The 27,413-nt window shown below is 46.2% G+C and overlaps 3 protein-coding genes across 6 annotated transcripts; 1 reads left to right on the top strand and 2 right to left on the bottom strand.

Annotated features, from left to right (window-relative positions):
• Positions 1-9,201: 9,201 nt before the first annotated feature.
• Positions 9,202-12,654, bottom strand: slbp (stem-loop histone mRNA binding protein). Its single transcript, XM_067247891.1, has 8 exons — positions 12,522-12,654; positions 11,637-11,768; positions 11,306-11,410; positions 11,130-11,192; positions 10,863-10,997; positions 10,221-10,370; positions 9,862-9,967; positions 9,202-9,688 (listed from the first exon to the last, which is right to left on the bottom strand). Exons 1-8 carry the CDS (start codon positions 12,578-12,580, stop codon positions 9,626-9,628), a joined length of 813 nt encoding a protein of 270 aa, XP_067103992.1. The 5' UTR covers positions 12,581-12,654; the 3' UTR covers positions 9,202-9,625.
• Positions 12,655-13,181: 527 nt separating this feature from the next.
• On the bottom strand, positions 13,182-18,865 carry tmem129 (transmembrane protein 129, E3 ubiquitin protein ligase). 4 transcript variants are annotated; one of them, XM_067248237.1, is made up of 5 exons: positions 18,748-18,865; positions 15,741-15,865; positions 15,077-15,551; positions 14,437-14,596; positions 13,182-14,261 (listed from the first exon to the last, which is right to left on the bottom strand). In XM_067248237.1, exons 1-5 carry the CDS (start codon positions 18,756-18,758, stop codon positions 14,004-14,006), a joined length of 1,029 nt encoding a protein of 342 aa, XP_067104338.1. In that variant the 5' UTR covers positions 18,759-18,865; the 3' UTR covers positions 13,182-14,003. The 4 variants fall into 4 exon arrangements, with proteins under 4 accessions (XP_067104338.1, XP_067104339.1, XP_067104340.1 ...); XM_067248238.1 differs by having other exon boundaries at positions 15,741-15,843; XM_067248239.1 differs by lacking the exon at positions 15,741-15,865.
• A 72-nt stretch (positions 18,866-18,937) lies between these two features.
• On the top strand, positions 18,938-25,544 carry atoh8 (atonal bHLH transcription factor 8). Its single transcript, XM_067248240.1, has 3 exons — positions 18,938-19,860; positions 21,170-21,361; positions 24,700-25,544. The coding sequence occupies exons 1-3, from the start codon at positions 19,216-19,218 to the stop codon at positions 24,703-24,705; spliced, it is 843 nt and encodes a 280-aa protein (XP_067104341.1). The 5' UTR covers positions 18,938-19,215; the 3' UTR covers positions 24,706-25,544.
• Positions 25,545-27,413: the final 1,869 nt, after the last annotated feature.

Below are 27,413 nucleotides of genomic sequence, written 5' to 3'. Positions count from 1 at the left end.
CCAATTGGTAAACAGTAACAATTGTATTGTGAAGACGACATGGCCATAATTGAATTAGGTTTTAGACACAGAATACACACCACCCTTTTTCAGAGAACTTGTATTACTATTTCCTGTTAGGGATCCGATGGCAGCCTGTTATGGGTCAGATAGCAGCCTGTTAGGCCTCTGATAGCAGCCTGTTAGGCCTCTGATAGCAGCCTGTTAGGCCTCTGATAGCAGCCTGTTAGGGCTGAGCTACCCAAGAGCTACCCAAACAAGCAGCCTGGTTTGGGTAGCTGCCTGTTAGGCCCCCCGGAGTTTCCAGCACGCGGCACAGCTTTTTGTTCTCCTGTGCTCTCAGGGAGAGACTCAGGGTTAACCACAAGGGAGTATATTTTATCTCGATGACTCCAGTACGCTCAAGTGGCTCCCACTGCGACTCCTTCAAAGGTGTTACATAATTACAGTCTTGCGAACGCAGCCCGTTTCCCACTAATGATATTATTACATCAGGAGAGCGTGCTAATGTGCTGAGAGCTGGAAGTCCACCAAGACCACTGCTCAGTTTAATGAGATGTTGGGGATCAGGATGCAGTATTGCTAGCTCACAGTCTTCACACAATGGGCATCTGCTGTCTCTGTTCAGAAACCTGGCAATGGATGAAAATTGACAAAACACCTGAGATGGCTCCCGCATTTTTACGCACCCACCACCCCAAAACACACACACGCACACATTCTAACACACCTACTTAGTATACAGAGAGGGAAATAGATTACTGCAAAGGGCAGAACTGGTAGAGCCTGCTACGTGTTCACTTGTTTGTTCGGTGGAGTCGCCTTCAGCCAAATAAATGTTGATTCTGACATTCTATTAATTGCAGGTGGTGTTTGGCTGTGGATTAGTGTGTGAACACAGCACATTCCCTCTCGGGGGGGGATCGATCAGAGTCGGTGGGGGGTGGGGGGGTGGAAGGGGTGGAAGGGGGTGGAGGGGGGGCGGGGTCGGCCTGTGTCAGCTAGTCCAGTGTCGACTGCAGTCAGTCAGCCAGGCAGGTCTCCTTTCATCTCATCTTGTCTCGTCGCATCCCACTCCTCTGCTATCCTCCCCCAAACTCACCTCTCCTCTCCTTCCTTAGTCAGGCCAGGTCTTCAGGTCTACTGTGGTGATGATAAATAATTGCTGGCCCTCTTCATGCCTTCCCTTAAAGTCATTATCAAATATTGTATTAAATGTGGTTGGTGTCCAAAAGCCAACAATAATAATAAACAATAAACAATTTATAGCTTTTTCATCCCATGAAAATCATGCAGAAATATTCTTAGTGCTCTACTGTAGAATCCTTTACGGTTCAATTAGATCACATTAGCTTGATATTGTGGGGGGACATGCCTGAATGTATCTAAGTTAGGTTTGAACTCCATCAGAAATACGCTGTTGGACTACCTGTAAGGTGCAATTCAAGCACCAAGGGGAAGTTCTTCATCCACTTTAGACAGGGTTATTCACAGCAGAAATACTTTACTTTGGAAAGGACCACTCTGGGCAGTAATAATAGTCTGCCAGGCACTCAGTGAGCGAGAGAGAGAGAGAGAGAGAGAGAGAGAGAGAGAGAGAGAGAGAGAGAGAGAGAGAGACAGAGAGAGAGAGAGAGAGAGAGAGAGAGAGAGAGAGAGAGAGAGAGAGAGAGAGAGAGAGAGAGAGAGTGTGCGTGTGTGTCCTCTCTGACCTCTGTTTGGAAATTTCTCCAATGTTCACAAGATAATTAGATGATCCAGAGAACATCTGCAGCTCATCCATCACTGACAGAACCTACCTGCATACCTGCCCTGCTAGCCAGCTAACACAGCCACCAGTCCAGCCACTGGACCTGCTAGCCAGCTAACATTGTTGTTACTGACATAGCTGGACCTGTAAGTAATGTAACACAGAGCTGCTATACTTGCTAGCTTAAGTATCTACAACAGACACACTGTGCATACTGTAACTAGTTAGCCACCAGAGCTACTCCCACTAGCTATCTCAGGTAGCTCAGCCTTTGGCTACTTGCAAGTAAAGATGATCAACTGTTAACTGGTGTAACCGGTGTGAATCGGTGATACTCACTCCTCAAGTATGTAACAGGCCACCCGCGTCAACGAATAGCTAGCTTTTTTTTTTGCCGCAGCTGGTAGTGGTTGCGTTTGGCAGTCAGTGGTGGCGTGTTCGAGACCAGGCAGGGACGAACAAATGGTCCATAAAGCCTTCTGACGGAGCAAGACCACATCTGTTACACCCCCGTTACAGTGGCACACAGCCACTGGTGCTGGAAATTTATTTTATGTATTTTAGTTGTTCTTTATTGTTTACACACACACAGATGTGTGCACATGTGAGATGACATATTTCACTAACAAACACATACAGACACCTCGTGCACATCGTTTTACCCATAGCTCACATGAAGGCACAAACAAATACACACACGCACACACACACAACATATCTTAGAGGTTTAAAACAATGGATTGTGACACCAAGCCATCAGACAGATATGTCTTCTGACCTCCAGGAAAGAAAGAGAGAGTTTGAAGGAAGGCGTGAGACGGAAGAATGACGGGCACTGTGACTCTGAGAGACAGGCTGCTCCCTGGGATGAAGAGTGGAAGCGAGGAGGAGGAGAGGAAACTGACAGGTGTCATGGCCGACCCAGCCACTCTCGTTTAGACAAGAGCGTCTATCACCAGATCACGCCAGCTCTCCTCCTCCTCCTCTTCTCTTTTCCCTCCCACTCTCCACTTTCTCCCTTGTCCGTTCTCCAGAGGAACTGTCTACAGAAAGGACATGGATGTTTTTGCAAGGTGACACACATGGCTCGCTTGTGACCAGCCCACCTTATACACCATGCCAGGCCACAACACCCCATTACTTGACAACATGTGACCAACCAATCATTAGTTCCAACCTGGCTTCCTCTACACACGTGCGCTCATGCACTAACCATGATTACTGTGTGTTTATCACAATGTGGTTGTGACCGTGTTCTAATGACACAACCGGTGCACAACAGCATCTTAAACATCAGAGATACATCACTGGTAGTTTGTCTTTAAATAAAGGCTCACAATTCATGGGCTATAAACAGACCACAAATATGGACTCCCTATCTTTGTCCTAAATTAATAGTAGCACCTCCATTAGCTACACACCAGAGTAAGAACATGTCCGTAATAACTCATCAGATCTGAACAACAGAGCATCCATAGGATTTTGCCAGTACAGTAACACATTTCCTTAAAAAAAACGAATGTAAATCATTGTTCCCAAACAGCTGCATATGATTGCTTTGCCATATTTTCCTGTCTCTGTGTTTTGTTTCCTCAGCCCAGAAAGAGTATTTAGTGTGTCTCCTCCACAGCAGCATGTTGTTGTCTGCCACAACCAACTGAGACCGTGCAGCACACTGCCTGAATGGCCTGAGGAGAGGAGATAAAGGTTAGTCTTACTGGAGGAGGAACGGGAGGAGGTGAGTGAGTTTGCGTGTGTGTTTGTGTGTTTGAGTGTGTGTGTGTGTGCACAAGGTGGTCTTGCTCCTTCTGTGACAGTGACCCAGAATCTTCGGTGTTCCGGCGGGTCTTTGCTCCAACTGACCCCTGGCCATAGATTCTCCATCTCCAGGTTTTACTGTATTTCTTTTTAATCCTTTGGCTGAACCAAAAGCCTTTTTTGTTGGAGGACAACATCCACCACTGAAGTGCTTCTCCCAAGGTTTTTCTCTATTGTTTATTTCTCAATTACGGCTAGATATCCAGGTACTCTGCGACATTTCCAAGCTCAATTTTGTTTGGATTTGTAAATCTGTGAGCTATTTCTCTAGGCTTTGGCCTGGGTGCGGTTTTGCACTGACAAACAAAAAGGTGTGAATAACAAAGATTTTCAAGATTGTAACGTTTATTTTTGGAAATCTCTGGATTTAAATTGAATCAATGGGTGTTTCTCGTGAATAAGTGAAATGAATTAAAGCATTTTTGAGTCTGAGCTGTTTTTTAACAGCAGTGTGTTTATGCACCAGATCAATTTCTGCCGTGTCATACCAGTAATTTAGAGTCTAGCCTGAGGTGGAGAAAATGACAGATCCATGGAGGGGGTCTACTGGGTTAGATCTCTGTCTCTATCTATCTCTCTCTCCTTCTCTATCTCTCCCTCTTCATCCCTTCTTACACACAAACACACATCTCTCCCTGTCACACACACACACACTCCTGTCTCCCCCTGACACACACACACACACACACAGACCCACAGAGTTGTCACCCTCTCCTGTCACACACAAGCCCCGTTGGTCGTCCTGAGCGGTGTCTTCACCTTCTCCTCTGTCACATCCTGTCTCTGTACTGCAGCACAGGGTCTGCCACCACCTGTTACAGTGCTGCACTGAGGCTGCACACATACATCTTTAATGGTACCTGTGACACACACACGGATACATGCACACAGCACAGACACACACACACACAGATCCACACACTGAGAGACACACGGACACACGCACACAGACACACAGATACACACAGGAAGACACACAGACATGCAGATAGACACACGTGCAAATATACACACACAGATACACACACACAGATACACGTACGCATGCATAGATACACACAAACACATGCAGACAGACAGATGCGCATACAAAATGCCCACACCACCACACAACAACGTCACACTTCAGGAGTGGATTAGAACTTTAGAAGGGCTTCAGTGGATTACCAAACAAAACCAAAAAATGAAGGTCTTGTGGCTCTCATCCTCATCACATCTCACCCTCCACCTTTCCTTCACCCTCCTCAACCCTCTCATACCCCTCCTCCCCCATCTGTCGCCTGGCCCCTGTTCACCTGGGTCTCACAGAAACAAGCCCATCTCATCATCTCCTGACAAGCTTAACCCTGCAACGACACGACACACACACACACGCTGTGTGACACACACACAGTGACACACACCCTGACACACGCAGACGCTCACACACACACAGCTGACAGCCCCTGACTCCTCTACAACATGACTTTAGTTGGACTAGTTCAACTTTTTAGCAGAAGTGACAAGAAGGGCTTATTCACGCGTCAAGTGTCCCAACCCTTCAATCACACAAAGGTCTTGATTCACTCACACACACACACAGCACAACAGCACTCTGCAGGGTGTGACTAATGTCTAACTCTAACACTGGTGAACAATGCACAAACACACACACATCTCTGGGATCAGACAGATCCCAGGTAGGAGAGGTAGGGAAGGTGTGTGTTTGACAAACTTCAATTAGAGCCAGCAAATCCTGAGCTTACACTGGCAGAGGGGTGCGGGGCTACGCTGGCAGCTACAGGAACAGGAAACCAGCTAATTAAGTTTCCACACACACACACACACGCTCACATAGACAAACACACACACTCTCTCTCTGTGTGTTCGTTCCTCCCACGGTCTCTCAACTGTTGCTGTGGAGGATAAAGAATGGTCATCTGGACAAAAAACACACAGAACTTAATTAGAATAGAGACTCCCCAGATTAAAGAAGACACACTGGGAGTGTCCCTGATGTGGATCACTCTTTCTCTTTACCCCCTAACCCCCTCTCTCTCCCCCCCTCTCTCTCTCTCTCTTTTTCTCTCTGTATCTCCTCTCGGTCACCATATTCTTTCCCTCTCTCCCTCTTTGTCTGTCTCCCTCTCTCTCCTCAGTCTCCACATCTATCCATCTCACCCTTTCTCTCTCTCTCTCCCTCCCGCCCTCCTTCCCTCTCTCTCTCTATCTATTATCATTCTCTAGATCTCTCCCCCTCCCTCCCTCCCTCCCTCCCTCCATCCCTCTCCACCCCCCACAGTCTGTTCTTCTGTGCTCAATGTCACCACCCTCAGATGATTTCTCTTTGAGACTTCTCCTCTCAGGATGACCCTGTCTCACGGCGAGTGACAGAACACCCTGCGAGGGGGGGGTGGTAGTGGTGGTTGTTGGATGGGGGGGGTTAACCCCAGTGCTTCATTCTCTAATGAGAATTCCAGAGCGAGGCACCAAAACCTCTCTGAAACCTGACAAAAGGCAAACACTTGTTTCGGTGTTGAGACTTTCTGAACTCCTTCTCGTAATCACACTGATTGGCCGTGTCCTTCGGCTTCTCTGCGCTCCTGGCGCTGCTGGAGACAGGTTGGTCTCTCTGTTGTCTCAACCACAAGACTAGTCTGAAACACGTGAGGAAAGTATACGGCAGCGTTCTTGCAGCTCAGGGGAGAGAAGCGTAGAGAGGAAGAGAGGGGAGGGGAAGGGAGGGTCTTCACTTGTAAAGTGGAGAGACGGCGGCTATGATGGTGATGTTTGGCCCCTTCGTGTTGACATGATAATGATGTTTCGAAAATAGCCAAGAAGAAGAGAAGGGGCCGAGAAGAGGAGAGGAGAAGAAAAGAGAAGAGGAGGAAAGAGACAACAAAGAAGTGGGATGAAACACCCCAGCTGTGGTGGAACACCACCTTTCCTCCCCCCCATCTGTGTCAGCAGGGAGAGAAGGTGACATGAATGATTCAACTCAGATGATCAGAGTCGTTAAATAATGAACACGCCACACTCCGTTGTCTGAAAACAAACACATCGGATCGTGTGTGTAAGTGTGTGTGTGCTTGTTTGTTTGTGAGGGTGAATTCTGAGTTGAACTGATGTCACGTCTACAAGGGCGGAATGACCTGCAGCAGACATTAGTATACGTAAAGCTTTTAGCAGCGCAATACAGAATAAAACACGCACATATACACACACACGCGCCACATGGAAAAGAGCCCAAGCTGAGCTCTGCCAGTGTGCCATGGCCCATCACCAGACATAGGGGGCCTGGAGGGCACATAGCAGTCAGGCTACACACACACACACTCTCTCTCTTTATCTTTCTCTGTCTCTTTGTCTCTCTTTATCTTTCCCTCCCTCCATCGACGGGCCCAAGGGTCGTAGTGAACACTGTCACTTCTCATTCTCTCTCTTCTGCACTATCGAGAAGAACAGCCAATATCAGGCCCTGACGGTGCTCTCCTGCTGTGACCCTGGCCAAGTCCTCCGCTAATTAAGACCACGCCACAGGAAGTGACATTAGACCCATTTGTAGACCCCCCTCCTCCGCCCCCGACACCCCACACACACCCTCCAAGAGCTGTTTACGTGTGTGACTGTGTGTGTGTGTGTAGAGGTCCCTTTACTGTGCCAGGCTGACAGATCATTGTGACAGAAGTGTGACAGGGTGTGTGTCTCCTGTCAGAGACCTGCATCCCAGGGTGAGAGGCTCTGTAGGTGGTTTGCCGGAGCTACGCTGCTGTTTGGTGGTTGTGTGTTTTTGTGTGCGCACGTGTCTCTGTGAACGACACAGAGGAGGGAAATAGAGACAAAACACAGGAATAAAGAAAGAGGGAGGTCGTGCAAGAGAGAGGCAGAGAGAGAGAGGAGGGAAGACTGACTGAGAGAAAGGAAGTTGAAAGGAAAGAGAGAATTGTTCATTAAGGTGTCTCTCCCACCTGTGTTTCTGAAAAGCAGGTGATGCCATCCATCAGACAGGCCCAGTGGGGTGGGAGCCATGACGACTGCACATCCCACCTTCACCAGGGCGGAGCTCAGGGAAGGCTGATGTGGTTGACTTGTCTTCATCTTTACATTGAAACCACTGGAGCAGTGTATAAACCTAAAGTACATTTAAACAGTGATCTGTATTTGATCTGATGAAAGCGTCAGGTCTGAGAGTGTAGCAGTTAGCAGCTGAGTTCTTACAAACCTGGATTCATCCTCACATGGAGTTTAGCTCTCTGTTGCTCCGGCCCATCTAAATTGAGATCTGCAACTGTGGGCAGTTTTATACCGTGGACTGTGTAATATATGCAGAATACGGCACTTTTAATGACATTTAGATAAACACTTCCATAATATATACAGTACAATCCAATCATAATCTGTACATGTCCCCGTTGTACTATATTATTCAATAGAATAAGAATATACATACATCATTATATATATCCAGTGTGTATATAGATGCGTACTAGTATATAATAGACATGTTCAATAATTCTACAGTTCATCTACAAATAAATCTCAGTAAGTGACGATGGTCAGGCTTGATAGAAATGCCATCCAGTTATTTTGTTGTTCTTGGTGCCAAATCAATGTTAACCTAATCTTCTGCAGTCTCACATGAAACCAAAACTGTCTTCAGACAGAGTAGTTATGAGTGTTCCAGAACAGTGTTGGACACACACACACTGTCAGCATCATTCGAGATCTTGCAGGTCCATAACACAATAGCAGTAGAGGTTAGACAAAGAAGTGGCCTAACAGACAATGACATTGTTTTCATCAACTACGATTGAGATGGATACTGAGAATTCCCTGTTTAAATGTATAAATCTAGGATGACTCACTCACATCGGTACACATTCTCCTTTCCTCCACCCACCTTCTACATGTTATGCTGAAAGAGATAGTCCACCCACATCCTCGTGTCCTAACCTTGACAGCAAACCAAAGAGAAGGTCAGTACTGTGTCACACTTGAGGAAACATCTAAAAAGTCCATAGAAATGAGCTCGTCTGTTGGTGACCTCCAGAGGAAGCTGCTGCCAGACTGAAATCACTAAATACACCTAGGTATCCTCTTTCCCTGCCACCTGTCTGTCTGTTACCCGTCTGTTACTTGCTACCTGTTGTCTGTCTGCTACCTGTCTCCTTACTTGCTGCCTGTCCGCCCACCTGTCTACCCGCTGACTGTCTGCTCAACCTTTATCTGCTACCTGTCTTATCGAACCTGAAGGATTTGCTGTGACAAAACAATATTGTTGGAAAGGAGATGGTGTAGATCTTTGGTTTATCAGATATATTTTGCTTCTTCATGGTGCAATACTGCCATCTAGTGCTGACTGAGCAGAATGACAAACACACACACACAAGTTGTTTAAGTACATAGGACAGAGTACCCATCATCCATTACTATGACGTATCTAGCACCACTGGTAGATGAGGCCATGTTAATTCACAGGATAATTTACATAATGAGAACAAGTGCATATCTGTCTTCTATAAAAAAAAAAAAACCCACACACACAATCTGCTCTCCACAGAATATCTACTCAACACTTCCATGTAGCATTTCATAAATCTCTCACAAATAACAAACACCATCAGATGCAATACACAAGCAAAGGTACCTTTTCCAGCTTAATTATTTATTTCAAAAGATCTGCTCATAAAAGAAACGTCATTAACAAAATACATACAAAAATATTAAGAAAATGTACAGAACAATATTGTATTTTCAAACAAGATAAAACAAACTTAAGCTAAACAATTAACAGTAGAATTACCATGTTTTTGTACATTCTTTTTTAATTTTTTTTATTTATACATCCAGAGCATGAACAGTTCTAAAAGAGATTCAAGCATCAATTCAACATCGAGGAAACATTCCAGAACTATTTACAGTTGAGCCAGTCAAGAGAAGGGCTTGATCGTATGATCCTGTTCATTTACAGTACTTTCTAGAAGGGCTGTGAGGCTGCATGTTACCTGGGGGCCAGCACCCAGAGGAGAGGAGGACATGGGGGGGGGGGGGGGGGGGGGGGGGGGGGGGCAAGTGTAGCTAGGCCAGGTCCAGCTCTGGGTCTGTCTTCATCATCTTGCTGGGCGTCCCTAAACACGAGTCCTGAGGGGGGAGGGATCAGTAATGCCGAGTCAGAGCAGAACAAAATCACAGAAGCCAATACCATGGCAGTGCCAGTTTATCTGCTGGTCGGGTCTGGATCAGTCTAGAGTGTGGAGGAGCAAGACTATGGTTCTGATTAGCAAACCGGACTGGCTGGAGCAGGACAGGCTTACCTCCGAGGCCTTGCTGACTTTGGAACAGGGTGTGCTGGAGTCTGAGCTGCCAGGGAAGTCTACATCCAGCTGGATGTCCATCACGTCTCCCAGGTCTAATTCCTCTCTAGAAAAACACAAGGACCCAACAGCATGGGCATACAGCAGACAACATGTGTGTTGCTTTGTGTGTGAGTACATGTCTCTTCTCTGGCCTGCAGATGGTGTGCGTCTGTGTGAGATTGTGTGTCATGGCCCGCAGGGGGAGGCATTTCTTCAGTGAGAGTCAATGTACATATGATTCAAGACACATGCATGTCTTATGTGACACGCATACACCCGTGTGTGTGTGTGTGTGTGTGTGTGCGCGCGCATCTTACATGGCCTGCAGGTCGCTTCCCTCCAGCGTTGGGGGGTCCCACGCATGCAGCTTGACCTTCCAAAGCTTGATCTGCTGGTCCCAGGAGCGGCGGCTGTACTTCTTAAACTTGTTTGGGGTACGGGGGTGGGTGCCAGGCTGGCGCAGATGTCTGGGGGAGGCAGGGCATTTTAGAAAAGGAGGCATTTCAGAGTTTATTGACGGTATTAGTGACACGAAAGGCGTATTCCAGAGTGTGACCCCACACAAGCCATTATAAAACTCAAAAATACAGCCTCCGATTCCTCACTTCCTGAATGATCTCTGAATGGACATGATGCAATACATTGTAATTGCTTCTCTGGAGTTGCTACTAAATCAGCCGTTTTTTGTTTTACTAGATCAGGCCTATACGGAGAAATGTTTTTAGATCCCTCCTGACCACATCAATACCAGTGTGTGTTACATGAGTAATGTTTCAGTCTGCGTGCAGTGTTTCAGTCTGCGTGCAGTGTTTCAGTCTGCGTGCAGTGTTTCAGTCTGCGTGCAGTGTTTCAGTCTGCGTGCAGTGTTTCAGTCTGCGTGCAGTGTTTCAGTCTTGTATGCAGTCCTCGAGGAAGAGTAGATCCTGTGAAGAATGACCGGGGGTCCCGTTAGGAAGTACCTGGGCACTTCCTTGATGTAGCGGTCGTAAGCCAGGGTGTTTTTGCCGTAGCTTATCTGCTTCTGTCTCCTCAGTAGCACCGACTCGTCCGTTTCCATCTCTCCTGCAGGGACAGGAGATTCACGAGAGTCCGAACTGGAAGAGGGAGAGGCGACAAAGAAACAAACGATGATCTCACGGGAAAAAACGATGAGCGTGCGCCAACGCGACGCACAGAATAAGCCTGTCTACCGGTAATCCCACCCATCCATTCTTCTTCTTCCCTACCTTTCAGTGGAGGCCTTTCGTTCCCTCTGGGAGAACTCAGCCGTCAGAATCCTCCTCCTGTAACTGAAAACAACACCACCTTAAAGTCGGCCGAGTCGTCGAGTGTCCATGCCGAAGCCCCAGTTGACAAAGAGGCGGTTGTGTGTGCATTCAGGCGCACTGTGTGCAATGCTAACCGTTGCATGTCGCGCCGTACGCTGGACCTCATCTCGTGCTCGTCCACCTCGGAGCCCCAGTCGGCACAGCGAGACATGGGTCCCTCTCCTTCTGGGGTGGTGAAGCTGGGGGGAGGGGGGAGACAGTCAGGGTCTCATTAGCATTAAAGCCATCTGGTCTTCCTCTGTCTATTGTTCTGTGACACTTCCTTCATTAACAGGTTGTTATCGGGTATTTACATTCTTAACATGAACCTGCAATGTATTAAAGGCAGAAACATATTTTCTACTTTTATTTTAGTTGCTGTTACAGTAGTACCTGTCGCCACCCTTTAGCTAGTTGGATAACTACCTGCTTGGTCTGCCGTCTGAGTTCTCGTGTATTCTTTCTTTCTCGTCGGTGGGTTCCGGCTCAACGTGGGGCCTCAGGCTGCCGTCCGCTCCTCGTTTACGGCAGTTGGACCACTTTGAAGGACCCTTGTTTCTGGAGACAAATAGACATGGATTATGTGTGAGAGAGGTTGTACAACAAAAATGCCCTACAGCTGCCAGAATTTGTTTTATTAAAATAGCTTCTTGTTTGATTTTTCAAATTGTAAGTAATGTTATTTTGTTTCCACAGTAGCTAGTAGCTTATGTGTTTGGATGTGGCATTTGTTAACGTGACGTCGTTAGCGCCAAAAGGAGTTTGCATTGTTAGCAAGCTAGCTGTTTATCATTCGGCTAATTGTTACACTAGTTAGTGGTTATCAACTACAATACAGTTACTGGAGATCATTGCATCAACAATCACATCACTTTGAAATGTGGAGACGTCTATTGAAAATCAAGACAGCAGCAATAAGCAACATTTCAGTTTGTAGCGGCAAAGCTGTAACTTTTGACTGCTGATACAGCTAGCAAGCTTTGCAGTGCAATGCAAACGCAACATAGCTACCTAGTGGTCGGTTTCTGGTTAGCCATGTTATTTAGAAGATATCAGGTTTTTAGAACACAACACTTAATTTAGGAGGAATGAAATAAAACCGCTAATGGAAATACGTTTACTAAAACGAGTGATTATTTTGATACACCCGTACATTGCCAAATTCGATAGCTAGCTAGCCAGATCATGCACAGCTAGCTATTCTGCTATCAATTCGCGGGAGAGCACTGGCGCGAGAAAATCCAATGGTTTTAACCAAAACTGTAACAACAGTAGGAATCTAAGCTTGAAAACAGACTGTGCTTTACTCACCTATTTTCATCGCCGTTAAAGTCGGCGTCGGTGTGTCTGGTTCCGTGCCGGTAAGACATTTTGAGGGAAATATTGAACAGAAACGGTGGAATGCTTGCTGTTGCTTCAGTCCCAAGAACAGGAGTGATTACCCGGTAGTACTGATCGCGCCAAGAGGTTGGAACTTGACAGAAGGGGGTGGGACTTATGGCACATTTGATTATTATGCGGGTGCGGACCAAAAGCATAATTTTTGTTTACGCGGTGAACTAAACCTGAGACACAATTCAAATAACGCATCTCTATAACTCTCAGTGTTTCATCATCCATTTCCACATTAAAAATGTTAAATACAATTATGACTATGTTCAGGCTATGGCCTGCACCTCTTTGTGTCACCGACCGTCTCTGGAGGAGGGGAGGCCCTAACTAAACTGCTCCTACCCTCGTCTGGGAGTTTTACCCTCGTCTTCTTTGAGGGTTTAGGTAGGTTGGTTTAGGTGCAGTTCTATGGGCGTATGTGAAACCCTTTGTGATATTGCTTGTTAAAGGGCGTACAAATAAAATGTGATTGGATTTCATATTAATTTCCATTAATTAATTAATGTCCGTCCACACAACGGCAATTGTATCCATCACATAATCAGGCCACAGACAAACAGTCAATATATACTGTATATATATTTAATTACAGGTAGAACAGCATAGTAGTGTTGAGGTAGCAGATCGCCTTTTCCCCTAATTCCATCCTGGTAGGCTCTTGAGCTCACACAAGCGTACCTGAAGACACCGGCCTACTCACCAACACCTAGGGTCACTATATGACAAAAGAGACACATGAAAGGATAAATTCTAAAGAAAGTTTTGATATATATATATTTTTTATTTTTTTGATATTCTGGAAATAGACACAGAGGAAAAATTAAATGTGTAATTGATATGCATGTTTTATACAGTATGTTTGATTCCCAAATCCCAATGTAGCCTTGTGAGTTGTGCACAGTCATATATAGAGAATAGCAGATCTTAACTCTTCCCTTTTCGGGCTCTTGCAGTACTGGAACCGTCACTGAGTCATTCAAGCTGCCAAAATTATAGTCCAACGCCAGTCTCACAAGGATAATAGATCGTAGAAATGGGGATAAAATCGAAAGAAATGTAAAATCAGACCACTGTGAATAAAGTACAGATGTTAGTGTCTCTGTTGAGACTTCAGCAGTGACACTGGACAGAAGGCACTTTTGGAACTTTAGATGCTCAGCAGCTCTAAACAGGTTTGAGGTGATGAGATGGCGTATTACTGAGTCACGTTGGCATGAGGAGGGCTCCAAACCAAGATATTATAAGCCATAGTCCTCTGGCTGTCTGGTGGGGGGAGAACATGGGTCTCATTATATAAGCGCTCACAGGCTGGTGAAGAGGGGTAAGGACAGTCAGCCGTCCCAAGGGAAGGGACATGAACAGTCCGTATCTGATAGAGAGAGGCACCTGACGCCCAGAGGGTCAGTGGACCTGACAGACATCCAATATGCAGAACTTGGCCCTGCAGGTGGGGCAGGGCACCGTGCTACCCAGCCAGGTCTCTGGGTGTTGCTGGTCCTGGCGGCTGGCAAACCACTTCCCCAGGCAAGTCAGGCACCACATGGGCCTACAGTAGCACTGCTGACACTCCCCATCGCCTCCCTCGGCATCTTCCTGGCACAGGCGAAGGAGCTTGATGCCTGCTGGGGCCTGCATGCAGCCGATGCACGCTTCCAACTCCTGGGAGACACGCAGACACATTCATAGAGGTAAGTCATATTTAACAACCCTGGATCGCTGGTAGTCCTGGTTCGAGTCAGTCGTGTATGAGTCAGTTAGTAGTATACTGACTTTATGGCACTGGTTAGTTAGTAGCCTGTGTGTTGGGTTGGCAGTTTGTCAGTGGTGTTCTGACCTGTCCGCTGGGTGGCTGGTATGTCTGGTTAAGTTCCACCTGGCTCTTGAAGGTATCTAGGAAAAGGTCACTCATGGTCTGATGGATCACCACGTTGGCAGCGTTCCTGACTGGAGCATGTAGCTTCTCTCTCAGCTCTGCATACTCTGTAGAGTTCAGCCTAAACACACACACACACACACACACACACACACACACAGGTAAGCCCATGTAACCAACTTAAGTTGACTTTTGTAAGTCCCTACCTCATTTTGTGCCTTGTATTCTGCTGTAACTATATGTTGTCTTGCACATTTGCGCTTTGTCTTGGCCAGGTCGCCGTTGCAAATAAGAACATGTTCTCAATCGGTTACCATCGAATTGCTAGGTTTTGGTGGCGTAGTTCGCTAAATCTGTGTTTATGAAAGGTGGTCAGTTGCGTGTGAGTCTGCGGACCCCAGATTAAACCCCCAGAGTGGGTAAGTGAGGGAGAAAGCAATACTGTCCAGCAACACAATGACATGTAGTAATTTTTCACATTTACATTTACAATGACACCTGTGATGTGTCAATACAAACAAGTTAACCCAGATATAGGTGAAGACACACATATAAAAACAACCCCCCCCCCACACACACACACACACACTACTGCTCTGACCTGATGTGGAAGGTCTTAACACTGGGGTTGATGCTGGCCACGCTGAGCGTGAGGATCTGAACGGGCGTGGCCGAGTCGGGCGCCAGCTGGTGTTGACGTGACTCTGTGACGGTAAGGTGTGTGTCCTGCTGCTGGGCCACGTGAACATGGTACGTGGTCACCTTCAGGATCCAGGTGTCTGTGATCACAACCCTGGCGCCCGGCGCCCCTGTGGCAAACTTGTCTATGCGGCGGAATTCAGTGTTGATGGAGACGGCCACGGCGCCCCAGCCAGACTGGCCCAAGGCGTGGGCCTGGAGGGTTCTGGAGATGGGGTGGTTCCCCCAGCGCCGGCCGGACCAGTAGATGACAACAGCCCAGCTGCAGACCTGCAGGGTCAGGCAGAGAAAGAAGAACAGTCTCCATCCCTCGCTCACCTGGTGCACGTAGATAAGGTTCTTCTCTGGAGCTGCAATGCACATACCCAGGTAGTAACCTGGAGGGTCACACAAACACACACTTTACTGAAAGGCTGAACACACAGAGAAAGCTGAATCATACCGTATGGTGCTTTGTGATTCTGTAAGCTAGGTCGAGATGTGTGATTCTGCTTGTTGAGCCTTTCCACTGCTTGTTCGGTGGAGGGTAGGCTACAGGTCACCCAAATAACTTTTCTGTAACTCACCCAGAGGCAGAGTCGAGTGGACCAACAGGGTGACGCTTGTCCTCCTAACATGGTACTGGACGAAACCAATATCTTCACTGCCGAGCCATCCCGAAAACAGGTTCTGCACCGTGAAACCGGCAGATCTAAACTCACTCGGCGTAAAAACGAAACAGAACGCAAATACTATATACGTCAACGTAAACGTTACTTCTGGACTGTCCATGTCAAGTGTGGACGGTACACGTACTATCACTAATTAATGTTTACGTTAGTTGGGACAGAATGAACTGTACAGTCCACGGAACAAAACGGGTGAATGACAACTTCCTGTGCCACGATGTCGTGAAAGGCACACTTTCAAAGTAAAAGTCCCGGTGCTACTCTGTGCTTGTGTGAATTGCAGATACTCGTTTTGTTGTTTTGTTACCAATAAATGCAAATGCAGCTGTGATATTAAAATGCCTGAGGTGATTATGTGTGGTGACAGTTATTTTGTACTTGGCCCAGCATATTCAACGGTTGTGAGGGCTGACGTGCTGGGCTGAGATAATTTCCCCAGTCAGGGCTGGAAGCAAATCTGTGTGGATAATCCTGGACTCATGATGGTAAAAGGTTCACCGAGGTGAAGTTAGTTTCATATTCGACATTCGTCTCACATTCAGAAGACGCTACTTTGCAGCGTCGAGTTAGGGACCGGGTGAAAGTTACCCATACAATTGAGAAAAATGATGACTTTTATAATGATTTTATGACTATAAAACCTCAAACAAACAAACAGCAGAGTATTCCAACAATGTCTGGTATACTTCCACAGCCTTTACTTTTTCAATAATGTTTTTAAAAGAATGATAGAAAATCGCTAATCTCTGAAAATAGCATGAAATCTTCACTAATCTCAATATATTTTTCAAATTTACATAAATCTCAAAAACAATAAATCTCAAATATACACCAGATTATTCTAATAATGTCTGGCCTACTTCCACACCCTTTACTTTTTCAATAATGTTTTTTTTAAATGATAGAAAATCGCAATTAATTGCTAATCTCTGAAAATAGCATGAAAGCCTCGCTAATCTCAATATCTTTTTCAAACTTGTTTCAAAAAATCTCATATACACACCAGATTATTCTAATAATGTCTGGCCTACTTCCACACCCTTTACTTTTCCAATAAAGTTTTGAATAAAATTCCAATTAATCGCTAATCTCTGAAAATAGCATGAAATCCTCGCTAATCTCAATATCGTTTTCAAACTTGTTTCAAAAAATCTCAAATACATACCAGATTATTCTAATAATGTCTGGCCTACTTTCACACTCATTCCGTTTTCAATAAAACTTTTTTTAAATTATAGAAAATTGCTTATCTCTGAAAATAGCATGAAATCCTTGCTAATCTCAATATCTTTTTCAAACTTCTGTCAAAAAATCTCAAATATACACCAGATTATTCTAATAATGTCTGGCCTACTTCCACACCCTTTACTTTTTCCATAAAACTTTTTTTTAAATGATAGAAAATCGCTAATCTTTGAAAATAGCATGAAATCCTTGCTAATCTCAATATATTTTTCACATTTCTGTCAAAAAATCTCAAATATACACCAGATTATTATAATAATGTCTGGCCTACATTCTACACCCTTTACTTTTTCAATAAAATTTGAAAAGTGAAGGGTGTGGAAGTAGTTAGAATAATCTGGTGTGTATTTGAGATTTTTGTAAACAAGTTTGAAAAAGATATTGATATTAGCAAGCATTTAATGCTATTTTCAGAGATTAGCGATTAATTGGAATTTTATTCAAAACTTTATATAAAAAGTAAAGGGTGTGGAAGTAGGCCAGACATTATTAGAATAATATGGTCTATATTTGAGATTTTTGACGCAAGTTTCAAAAAGATATTGAGATTAGCGTGGATTTCATGCTATTTTCAGAGATTTTCGATTTTCTATCATTCTTTTAAAAACATTATTGAAAAAGTAAACGGTGTGGAAGTAGGCCAGACATTATTAGAATAATATGGTGACAGTTTGGTTTTTATATCCATAAAAAAATCCATTTTAAAAGTCATACTTTTTCAAAATTGTATGGGTAATTTTCACCCGGTCCCTAACTCGACGCTGCAAAGTAGCGTCTTCTGAATGTGAGATGAATGTCGAATGTCGAATATGAAACTAACTTCACCTCGCTAAAAGGTTCATGGTGGTAAAACTGGAGGATGTTGTTGCAGGAGGAAACCAGGGTTGCTGAGCACAGAGACTGGCACTATGCCCAGGTGGTGGCATCGGCGCTCCAAAGTAAAAAAAAACACGACCTCATAGCTTCATAGCCTTAAGTCGACGATTCACAGCCTGTTATGAGAACCCTACCTCAGAGAGAACAGCCTGCAAGTGTCCTATAACTTGAGTTCCTAGAACACAGTCTTTTTGCTAAATTAAATAAATGTAAACATAAATAACTTGCATTAGTTGGTCAGTATTGTTTTCAGGCGTCTGAAAATGGTCAAATAGCGTCATAGATTGTTTTTTCGATGTCAGAGTCAGCAGCACTTGAGAGAATTTCACATTCATAGACCCACCATAAATAATCTGATCATGCCCGAAAGACACGAAGGTGACAGTACAGCAGGTGGCGCTGTGTGACTGAAACGGTGGCGTCAAGTGACGGTCACCGGTTGAAGTTGTAGTGCGGCATGCAAGGCAACCCGAATAACATAAGGAATGAAAGGATCTCAGTATTTCGTACTCTGGTGAATTTAAAGAAGGCAAACATAAGCAGTTGGGTGTTTGGTGTATTAGAAAATATTTTTACACTAGATCCACTTGACGGGGGTAGCCCGAATGGTTTAATTATGTTACGATTATTTGTAAGAATATTAAGACACAATTTTGACACCTCCGTTGAAACTTCCTAATAACACTATTTAATCCCCTGGCATGATTGATTTGCATGTGTTGTGGCCTCTGAAGACAGTGGATTTGCCTACATGACACTGATCCAGTCAAAGTACATTACTGACCTATCAATCATGTAGCCCGCTGACACTTTCAGACTCGATGTTTTATGCGATCGGTAGGCTCTGGGCGGTCTCACCACGGGCAGCGAGGCGTCTCATCTCGCCGACCGGCCGACCTACCGACAGGGGCTCCTCTGTAGAGTGAGCTATAAGCAAACACAGATGAGCCGTTGCATGCGCACACATTCACATTCACTTAAAAACTGCTGGCAGCTCCTGATGGCTCTCCAGAAGACGCCAGGAATCCACCGAAGCAACACCCGCCTGCACATGCAGTCTATTCTTAAATTCTGTTAGAGCTCGTGTTGATGAAAAGGCTATCTTTGGTCTGAATCGTAATGGTGCAATGCTCGAGAGCTCGCGCAGTGATATGTTATTAATGTAGTTACACAGTGGGAGATCATACGTTGTTGCGCAACCATCAGCCAGTCTAACTGAATCTAAAGTTGCGGTGTCAGTTGATCAGTAGAAATGAGGAACCCGCATCTTCTCAGCGACGGGTGGAAGATCAACGGAAAGGATGCCCCGGGGAATAAGAAATTCAAGAGAAAGGGACGTGATCCTAAACGTGTCAGCGAGGTCAAAAGTTTCAATAACGATTCTAGAACGGATGAGGACTCTATGGGTGAACTGATGGAGGAGTCGTTCCGATCCAGCTCACTGAACGGTGCGGCTCTTTCGCTGGCCTCATCCCTGGGCTCATCAGGTAGTCAGAACATGGCTATAGATATGAGGATTAACGCAGTTCCGACAATCACCGGGACTCCCCCTGCTGCCCCGCCGCAGCCCGGAGCCGAGCCCGCACACAGGGACAGCTTCCACCCAACATTTCCTCAAGTCACGGCGTATGACCATCAGTCGTACGGCTCAGAGCATGCTGTACAGTCCCGGATTGTTTTGTGCCAGCCGCGCTCTGAGCGGTCCCTGTCCGCCGCCTCGCAGGCGCCTTTCAGTAACAACACTGGCGAAGAGTCGCCAAGGAAACGGCCGGGGGAGTCGTCTGGCGTCGTGACCGAGATCAAAGCCATCCAACAGACACGGAGGCTACTAGCAAACGCCAGAGAGAGGACACGCGTGCATACCATCAGTGCAGCATTTGAGGCGCTCAGAAAGCAGGTATTCCCTCTGAACACACTGAACATACAGAAGGACAAGGGCCTCCTGTGCTGAAGGCTGGCACTGAACACCTCATAACTGTCATACCCAGAGGGAATCTGACAAGGAGAGACATGCTTAATTTTATATCTATTTGGTATATTTTTGCTATGGAGCCATAGGTAGTTGTATAGCAGGAGTTGGTGTACAGTTCAATAGTATGGTGTTGTTGGTGGAAAGCTCTCATGTGTCTCATGCTCTTCCCCTGTCACCTGTCAGCCATGCCCGTGACCAGCTATCATCATAGCACAATACAGACATATTCAGGTCTTGGGGGATCCCCAAGCTAGGTGATGGGTGGCGGGTATGTAAAATAGCACGGGACCCTCCAAATTTATATAGCTGTCTCTCATGGTGGGTCCCTTAACTTTTATGGGGGGGTCTGCCCCACCGTAAATAATACACTGGATCTAAATGACAGTTCCGGAACAGCATGACAGAGAAATGAGAGTGATGCTTTGACGAAAATAGGATTTGTCATGTCTGGTTAAAACGACTTATGAGAATAAAACCACAAAGGGACATATTCCAGTGTTTGTACTTTTGATTGAGGCTCTGTTCTTGTTTACGCAACGTAACATTTCTTGATGATCCATTAATTAGACCCACAGTCAGCTATCTCATACTCCAGTCATGGCTCCAGCTGACAGTGTCTGTCCTGTTAGTCTTTGACAGGTCTCTGACAGCTGTCAGACTCTCCTTTTTCAGTGTCGGCCCTGTCCATGTCCTTCCTGTCACTGTCCTTCCTGTCACCGTCCTTCCTGTCCATGTCCTTCCTGTCACTGTCCTTCCTGTCACCGTCCTTCCTGTCACTGTCCTTCCTGTCCATGTCCTTCCTGTCACTGTCCTTCCTGTCACCGTCCTTCCTGTCAATGTCCTTCCTGTTTATGTCCTTCCTGTGACTGTCCTTCCTGTCAATCTACTTCCTGTCAATGTTGGTCTTTTGTAGTCTATTTTCTATTGACACAGCAGCCTGACAACTTAAGCCGGCATCAATGTGATACCTTAGACACCATCTCCCTTCAATACCACACAACACACCATGGTCTGGACCACCATCACCCTGCTCCCTCAACACCCAACCCCACACCCAACAGACACCCACACATCCACCCACCAAGCTACCCAACCAAGTCAGTCATCCACCCAAAAACACCCACCCACCCACTCAACTAGACACCCACAGAATCGACCTGCTGTCTCGTGCCCCCTCTAACCAACCTAATGCCTGTCACCCCCCCCCCCCCCCTTACCCCTTCAACCTTCCCAGGTGCCGTGCTACTCCTATGGCCAGAAGCTCTCCAAGCTGGCCATCCTGAGGATCGCCTGCAACTACATCCTGTCCCTGGCCCAGCTGGCCCAGCTGGACCTCAGCCCAGAGCATGGCAGCATCACCTTCAGGGAGTGCGTGGAGCAGTGCACTAGGACCCTGCAGGCTGAGGGACGCTCCAAGAAGAGGAAGGTAAGAGGAGATGGGGGAGGGGGGGGTAATGGGTATCGAATGGGTCAGGGTGAGGGTTATTGGTTGCCTGCTGACAGGCTGAGATCATATTGGGTGCGAGCCTCGGTTGTCTGTCGGAGGCTTTTTGTAGAAGCGTCAAAGAACCATAGTTTGATGGACCCTAGCAGCTTCACTGCTGTCAGGAGGTACAGAGCCCCCTGAGCACCCGAGATGTGTTTACACAGTCACAAGTGATCGCCAGATCGGCAGTCAGGTCAATAATGACAACATGTACACACACACACACATGCGCACACACACGTTCACACACACAGAACGTCACTCCAATGGGCCATGTCAGATGTGAGTCCGGGTGACAGAAGCCTTGAATTTCCACCGTAACAAAAGAAGGGAGCGCTCTCTCTGCACCCCCCCTTTATCTCTCCAATTAATCCCTGCATTCCTTCTCCTAATAAGGGTTCCCATTAAATTAAATCATCATCAACGGGTGTTGGAGACAGGACTGGGTGTTCTGCCAGGTCCAGAGGTCTGTAGAACACAGCAGAAACCAGCAGAAAGGGTTCCCCGGGTGAATAAAGTCCTGATTGATGTTCCTGAGCGCAGCATTGTGACACCAGGAGCCTGTAAACTTAGGGTGAACTTCCTCCTTCTCCCTAAAGGACCCTCTCGTCTTCCTGTAAATGATCACAGCTAGTTCTGTAAAACACACACACACACACAGAGCAATCAAACAACAACACCCACACACAGGACGCAAACACACATGTAGGACTCGGACCAGGATGGTTCTGACGAAGATAAGCATCCAACTTCTCATGCATGTAGGACACACACACAAGACTCTGGGACAAATCCTTAGATTGAGTTATTCTTTAATCATCTGTCAACATTCTTCCCTCACACTTCCTCTCACCCTCTTCATACTTGTCTGTCGCTCAGTCTCTCACTCCTCCCAACAAATCAAATTTCCCTCACCGTATCTCAACTTAGACACTTGTGTGGCCAGCAGATGTTTTATATCAGTAAATAACCTTGTGTACAATTATCACTCTAAGTAATCCTTTAAATGTTCAGACGTGTTGACTGTAAACACACTGTAGCAGCTGCCTCTCAGTGAAAGCATATTCATCTCATGTTACACTCAGAGCAGCTGACTGTTGCCGTGGTAAGACAGGGACTTGGCTGGTGAGAGCCTCGGAGTAGGTTTCGTCTTCATGAGTATTGATATATATATGTTCTTTAAAAAAATTAAGAAAAAAAAACATTTTCTGAGTGGGGGGAGTAGATACTCGAGAAATTAGTTTGAGTATTGGTTGGTTAGATTTAACATAGCCTTCCCTAACTAATCTACAGCACGTAAAGCCCCCAGAGCCCCCTCCAAGCCCATCCTCCTCCCTCCACTCCCTCCGCCCTCCCGCCCGCCCTCCCTCCCTCCCTCCCCTCCCTCCCTCCCTCCCCCTCCCTCCACTCCCTCCTCCCTCTCCTCTCCTCCCTCCCCTCCCTCCCTCCCTCCCTCCCTCCTCCCTCCCTCACCTCCCTCCCTCCCTCCCTCCCTCCCTCCTCCCTCCCTTCCCTCCTCCCTCCTTCCCTCCCTCCCTCCCTCCCTCCCTCCCTCCCTCCCTCCCTCCCTCCCTCCCTCCCTCCCTCCCTCCCTCCCTCCCTCCCTCCCTCCCTCCCTCTCTCTCTCTCTCTCTCTCTCTCTCTCTCTCTCTCTCTCTCTCTCTCCTCCTCCCTCTCCCTGTGTGACCTAATGTGTTTCCCTAGCATAAGCGCATTCAGAAGGAAACTAGCCCCGCAGCTTCCCCCCCCCCCCCCGCCCTCCCCCTGGCAGTCCCAGACACCAGATGTTCCTGCGCTGGCTGGGAAGTCCTGCTGGCGCCACGGAGGGCAGAGGGCAGGGGGAAGGCACGCGAGCTGGAGCCCACAGAGACGCCTGGCTGCAGGAGCTGGCAGATTCCCCAGCCTGCTCTGCTCCGCTCTGCTCTGCGCCCGGCCACATTCCCCAGCCCTCCCTGGGCCATCTGTTCCAAAAAAACACTTTGAAATGAAAAAAAAAAAAAAAGAAAGAAAAAAAGCTCCACTGATCATCACTCTCTCAGGATACGGCTCTGAGAGCAGCTGTTACTGGGGCCGGGGGGAGGTGGGGAGGGAGAGGGAGGGAAAGGGAAGGGAGGGGAGGGTGAGAGGGAGGGGGGGTGGGGGGGGGGTAAGAAAGAAATGCCTTTGTCAGTGAGAGCCAGTGAGTCTGGGGGGAAACTTTCCAAGGGGAAAAAAAAGTTTGTTTCTGAGCAGCGGCATACTGATTAAAGGCATGAAGCTGGATGTGGAGCAGTTCTGGCTCAGTTCTGCCCTCACAGCCTCAGCCCAGCTGCCTGGAGAATCAAACTTATACCACTTTATTCACATTTATGAATTAAAAACATGATGTCTTATTTTATTCATATGATTGTATTCATATGATATTATTCAGGGGCTTTTTGCTAGATTTACTAAATAAGTTTTTGATGTTTAAAACTAATTATAGTTTATAAAGAAACCGATATGTGTATTGCCACCTTATTTGAGTGAAAGAGGGAAGACATACATTTACATTTAGTCATTTAGCAGACGCTCTTATCCAGAGCGACTTACAGTAAGTACAGGGGCATTCCCCCCGAAGCAAGTAGGGTCAAGTGCCTTGCCCAAGGACACAACGTCATTTCGCACGGCTGGGAATCGAACTGGCAACCTTCAGATTACTAGCCCGACTCCCTCACCACTCAGCCATCTGACTCCCTTAGAGATACAGAAGAGAGAGAGAATAAAGAAGAACAAAGATGGAGGGGAGAGTGAGAGGGGAGAATTGTGTCTTTATAGAAAGACTACACAGGGAATGTTTGGCCCAGTGTTTCTCAAACACACCATGAGAGAGCCAAGGAATGTTGTTGTGTCCTACTGGAACCCCCCTTCTTACACTTCAGACACACACAGAGAGAGAGAGACACACACACAGCCATCAAATCTCACCCAACAACAGATCGATTCCAGGAATACTTCTCTCCCCTCTCCCTTCCTCCTTTCACCTCTTACTGCCCCCCCTCACCCCCTACTGTATGCACAGCCGCTCAGTCAGCACCTATGATGTCACTGGTTGATATTTATACTTGTCGGTTTACACATCCTCTCCTCCTGGTGGGTCTGTCTATCATCTATCTATATACATATATCTATCCACCTATCTATCTATCTATCTAATATATATCTTTATATAACATCCATCCATCCTCTCCATGGTTATATAGCTTGCTGATCATGTTTAGCCAGTCCAGGTGTTCATGTTTAAATGTGTTCTATTGCAGGAGTGAGTTCTCCAAAGCTCATAGGAGACAGGTAAAGGAAGAAGAGGACAATCATCACATTGACAGGGGCCTGAGGAGATCCCCCTCCTCCTCCTCCACTGCTGCAGGTCTTCCTCACGGCCACCCTGCAGGTGAATATCCCCCCAGAAGACAACTAAGTCCCAGGCCTGGTCAACCAGACCTATCACCACACTTGTCTTTCATCAAATGAACTCAGGAGGGTTTAGCAGGCTGGCTGAAAGTCAGGACACCAAACCTCTGGTCCTTCAGGCATACAAGAGCCTGTTTCTTTTCACTGTATCCCAAGATGAAGAGAGGCTCGCCGGGCTGCTGGCTGCCTTTCTGTCTGCCTGACAACTTGGAGCCCGGAGCCAGACAGCTCGGACAATGGGAAATAAATATATGGAACTGTTCTCTCTTCCTGATGTGGATGGAGGGTTATAAGTTTAAAAGTGGCAGAACAGGACTGCAAATATCCTTGGGGTTCAACTTCAGTTAGACAAAGACTACAAAACCCATTTAGCTGGACTTGACATCGTAGTGCCTTTTCATAATCTTTAATATTTTCTTGGAAGAATGCATTTATCTTTGCTACTTGATGGAATGTACAAGTCATATAACATATACTGTATTAGTTGGAACATACATGGAATTGTATAGAGATGTATGACATTACTATATGAAATTAGGATATCTAAGAATGTCTAACTGGACAGTTTTGTTAGACACAGGAGTGAGAATACTTTATTATGCTTTCGTTAAACAAGTTCCTTTCTGTCTATAAGCCTGCAGCTTGTGTCCTGGTAAAAGGCACTTTAAAACTCCAATAAAGGAAGAGATTTTAACTTATTTCAGTGAATTTGTGCCACTTGAAAACAGAGACTTAAAATCGATGTCCGCAAAAGCAGCACTTCACAATAATGTAATTTGACCTCGAAGATTTCTGTAGCTCATAGTACCTGACTTAACAATGAACATGACTGTTGAGTGTGACTGATATTGCTCAAAATATCTGCTTCATCAGTACAAATTGTTTTTCAATTCATAGAAGCCTCAAACAGGTCTACCAGGCGGCATTTTCTCTTCCAGAGACGACTTATGACCAGATCTGTTATAACAACATGAGCAAAGTCTCTTGGTCCCTCAGTGTTCAGTTGAGCTCACAGGCGGAGAAAGGGTGTGTGTGTGTGTGTGTGTGTGGGGGGGGGAGTGCCTTGCGTGTTTTCCACCGCTGCTGCAGCCGAGTCCTGGACGCCATTCAGCTTTTTACAGCCCAGCAAACGAGGGCTGGAGCCGTGCAGGAAACACTAGTATCCTGTATACACAACGGCTGTCTGCTGGAAACAGGCCGCAGCGCCGCTGGAGAGCTAGCCGTCAGTCAGGCGGACATCTCCTCTGAAGTCCCCCGCAGGACTGACACCGCGCAGACCCATTTCAACCGGTTCAAATTCCAATCAGAGAGACTTTCAGACAGTTGATTTAGGATTTATGCTGTTCATTTCTTTATTGTAGTTATCCCTGAATGGTTACCCCGTTCTTTTTTTTAAAGAAGTATGGACATAATTCTCATCATATAGATTCACAAAACAGTGACAGACCAATAACCATGTTTAAACTTAGTCTTCTACCCTGATGTGGGGTTTCCCTACCCCGTAGGCTGGACACAATTTGACATGCAGTTTTTTATGCTTACACTCCTGGACTGAAAGACAAACAAATGTGAATGAAAAGAACTTCAGGGTATGTCCAGGTAGACAGCTATCTCTCTTCTTGACCTGGGTCAATCACAATTTGCAGGTTCTTCAGTGATTTATCTCCTGGTGCAATTTACATTTAGTATTTTTTTTTTGCAGATGCTCTTATCCAGAGCGACTTACAGTAAGAACAGGGACATTCCCCCAAGGCAAGTATGGTGAAGTGCCTTGCCCAAGGACACAACGTCATTTGACACGGCCTGTAATCGAACCAGCGACCTACTGATTAACAGCCCGATTCCCTAACCGCTCAGCCATCTGACTCCCATATTAATACAATTAAGCCAATCCAATTAGTCCAATATATGCCAACTGTGAGGATAAATTATTTACATAGATTTTAAATACTTTGTTTACAGATCTATGTAATTGACCCAGGTCCACATGGATATACAGTGTAAAATCTATTACCTTTAGACCAAGCTACAGAAAGAGGCTCCAGGCATCTGCTTTGATAATATGCTGCTTACGCCATCTGGTGGCTGAATGTTGGAACTGCGGGTGTCTGGGTCTGAAGTCACTGGTGCCACTTGAGGTTTATTTACTGTAATGTAACTCTAACAGCAAGTCATCCTGTCTGGACTGGCCCAGCTAATGTATTTGACTTATTTTGTACCATAAGAGCATGTAGTTAAAAAAGTTACAATTAAACAACATGAACTGCTATAAGTGCAAGTGTACCTGTGAAAAAAACAAAACAAAAACAAGCAACAATAATAAAAACAATATATCACAGCGAGTACAAACAATTTTAAATCAGTTACCACTAACCACAAGAGCAACAAGTCTCTGAGCAAGAGTCATTGTGATCCTTGAGGAAACTAACATCGGGTCAAGCGAACCATTCCTGCTACGGAGTACCGTTGTACTCCCGGAACAAGTGCGTCTTGAGCCTTTTCTTGAAGGTGAAGAGACAGTCAGTGTCTCTGATGGAGGTGGGGAGTTGATTCCACCACTGGG

Source organism: Osmerus mordax, chromosome 12 (genome assembly GCF_038355195.1).
Source record: "Osmerus mordax isolate fOsmMor3 chromosome 12, fOsmMor3.pri, whole genome shotgun sequence".
Lineage (NCBI taxonomy): Eukaryota > Metazoa > Chordata > Actinopteri > Osmeriformes > Osmeridae > Osmerus > Osmerus mordax.
Note: the sequence above shows the minus strand (reverse complement) of the source record. Positions and strands in the feature narration are given on the sequence as shown.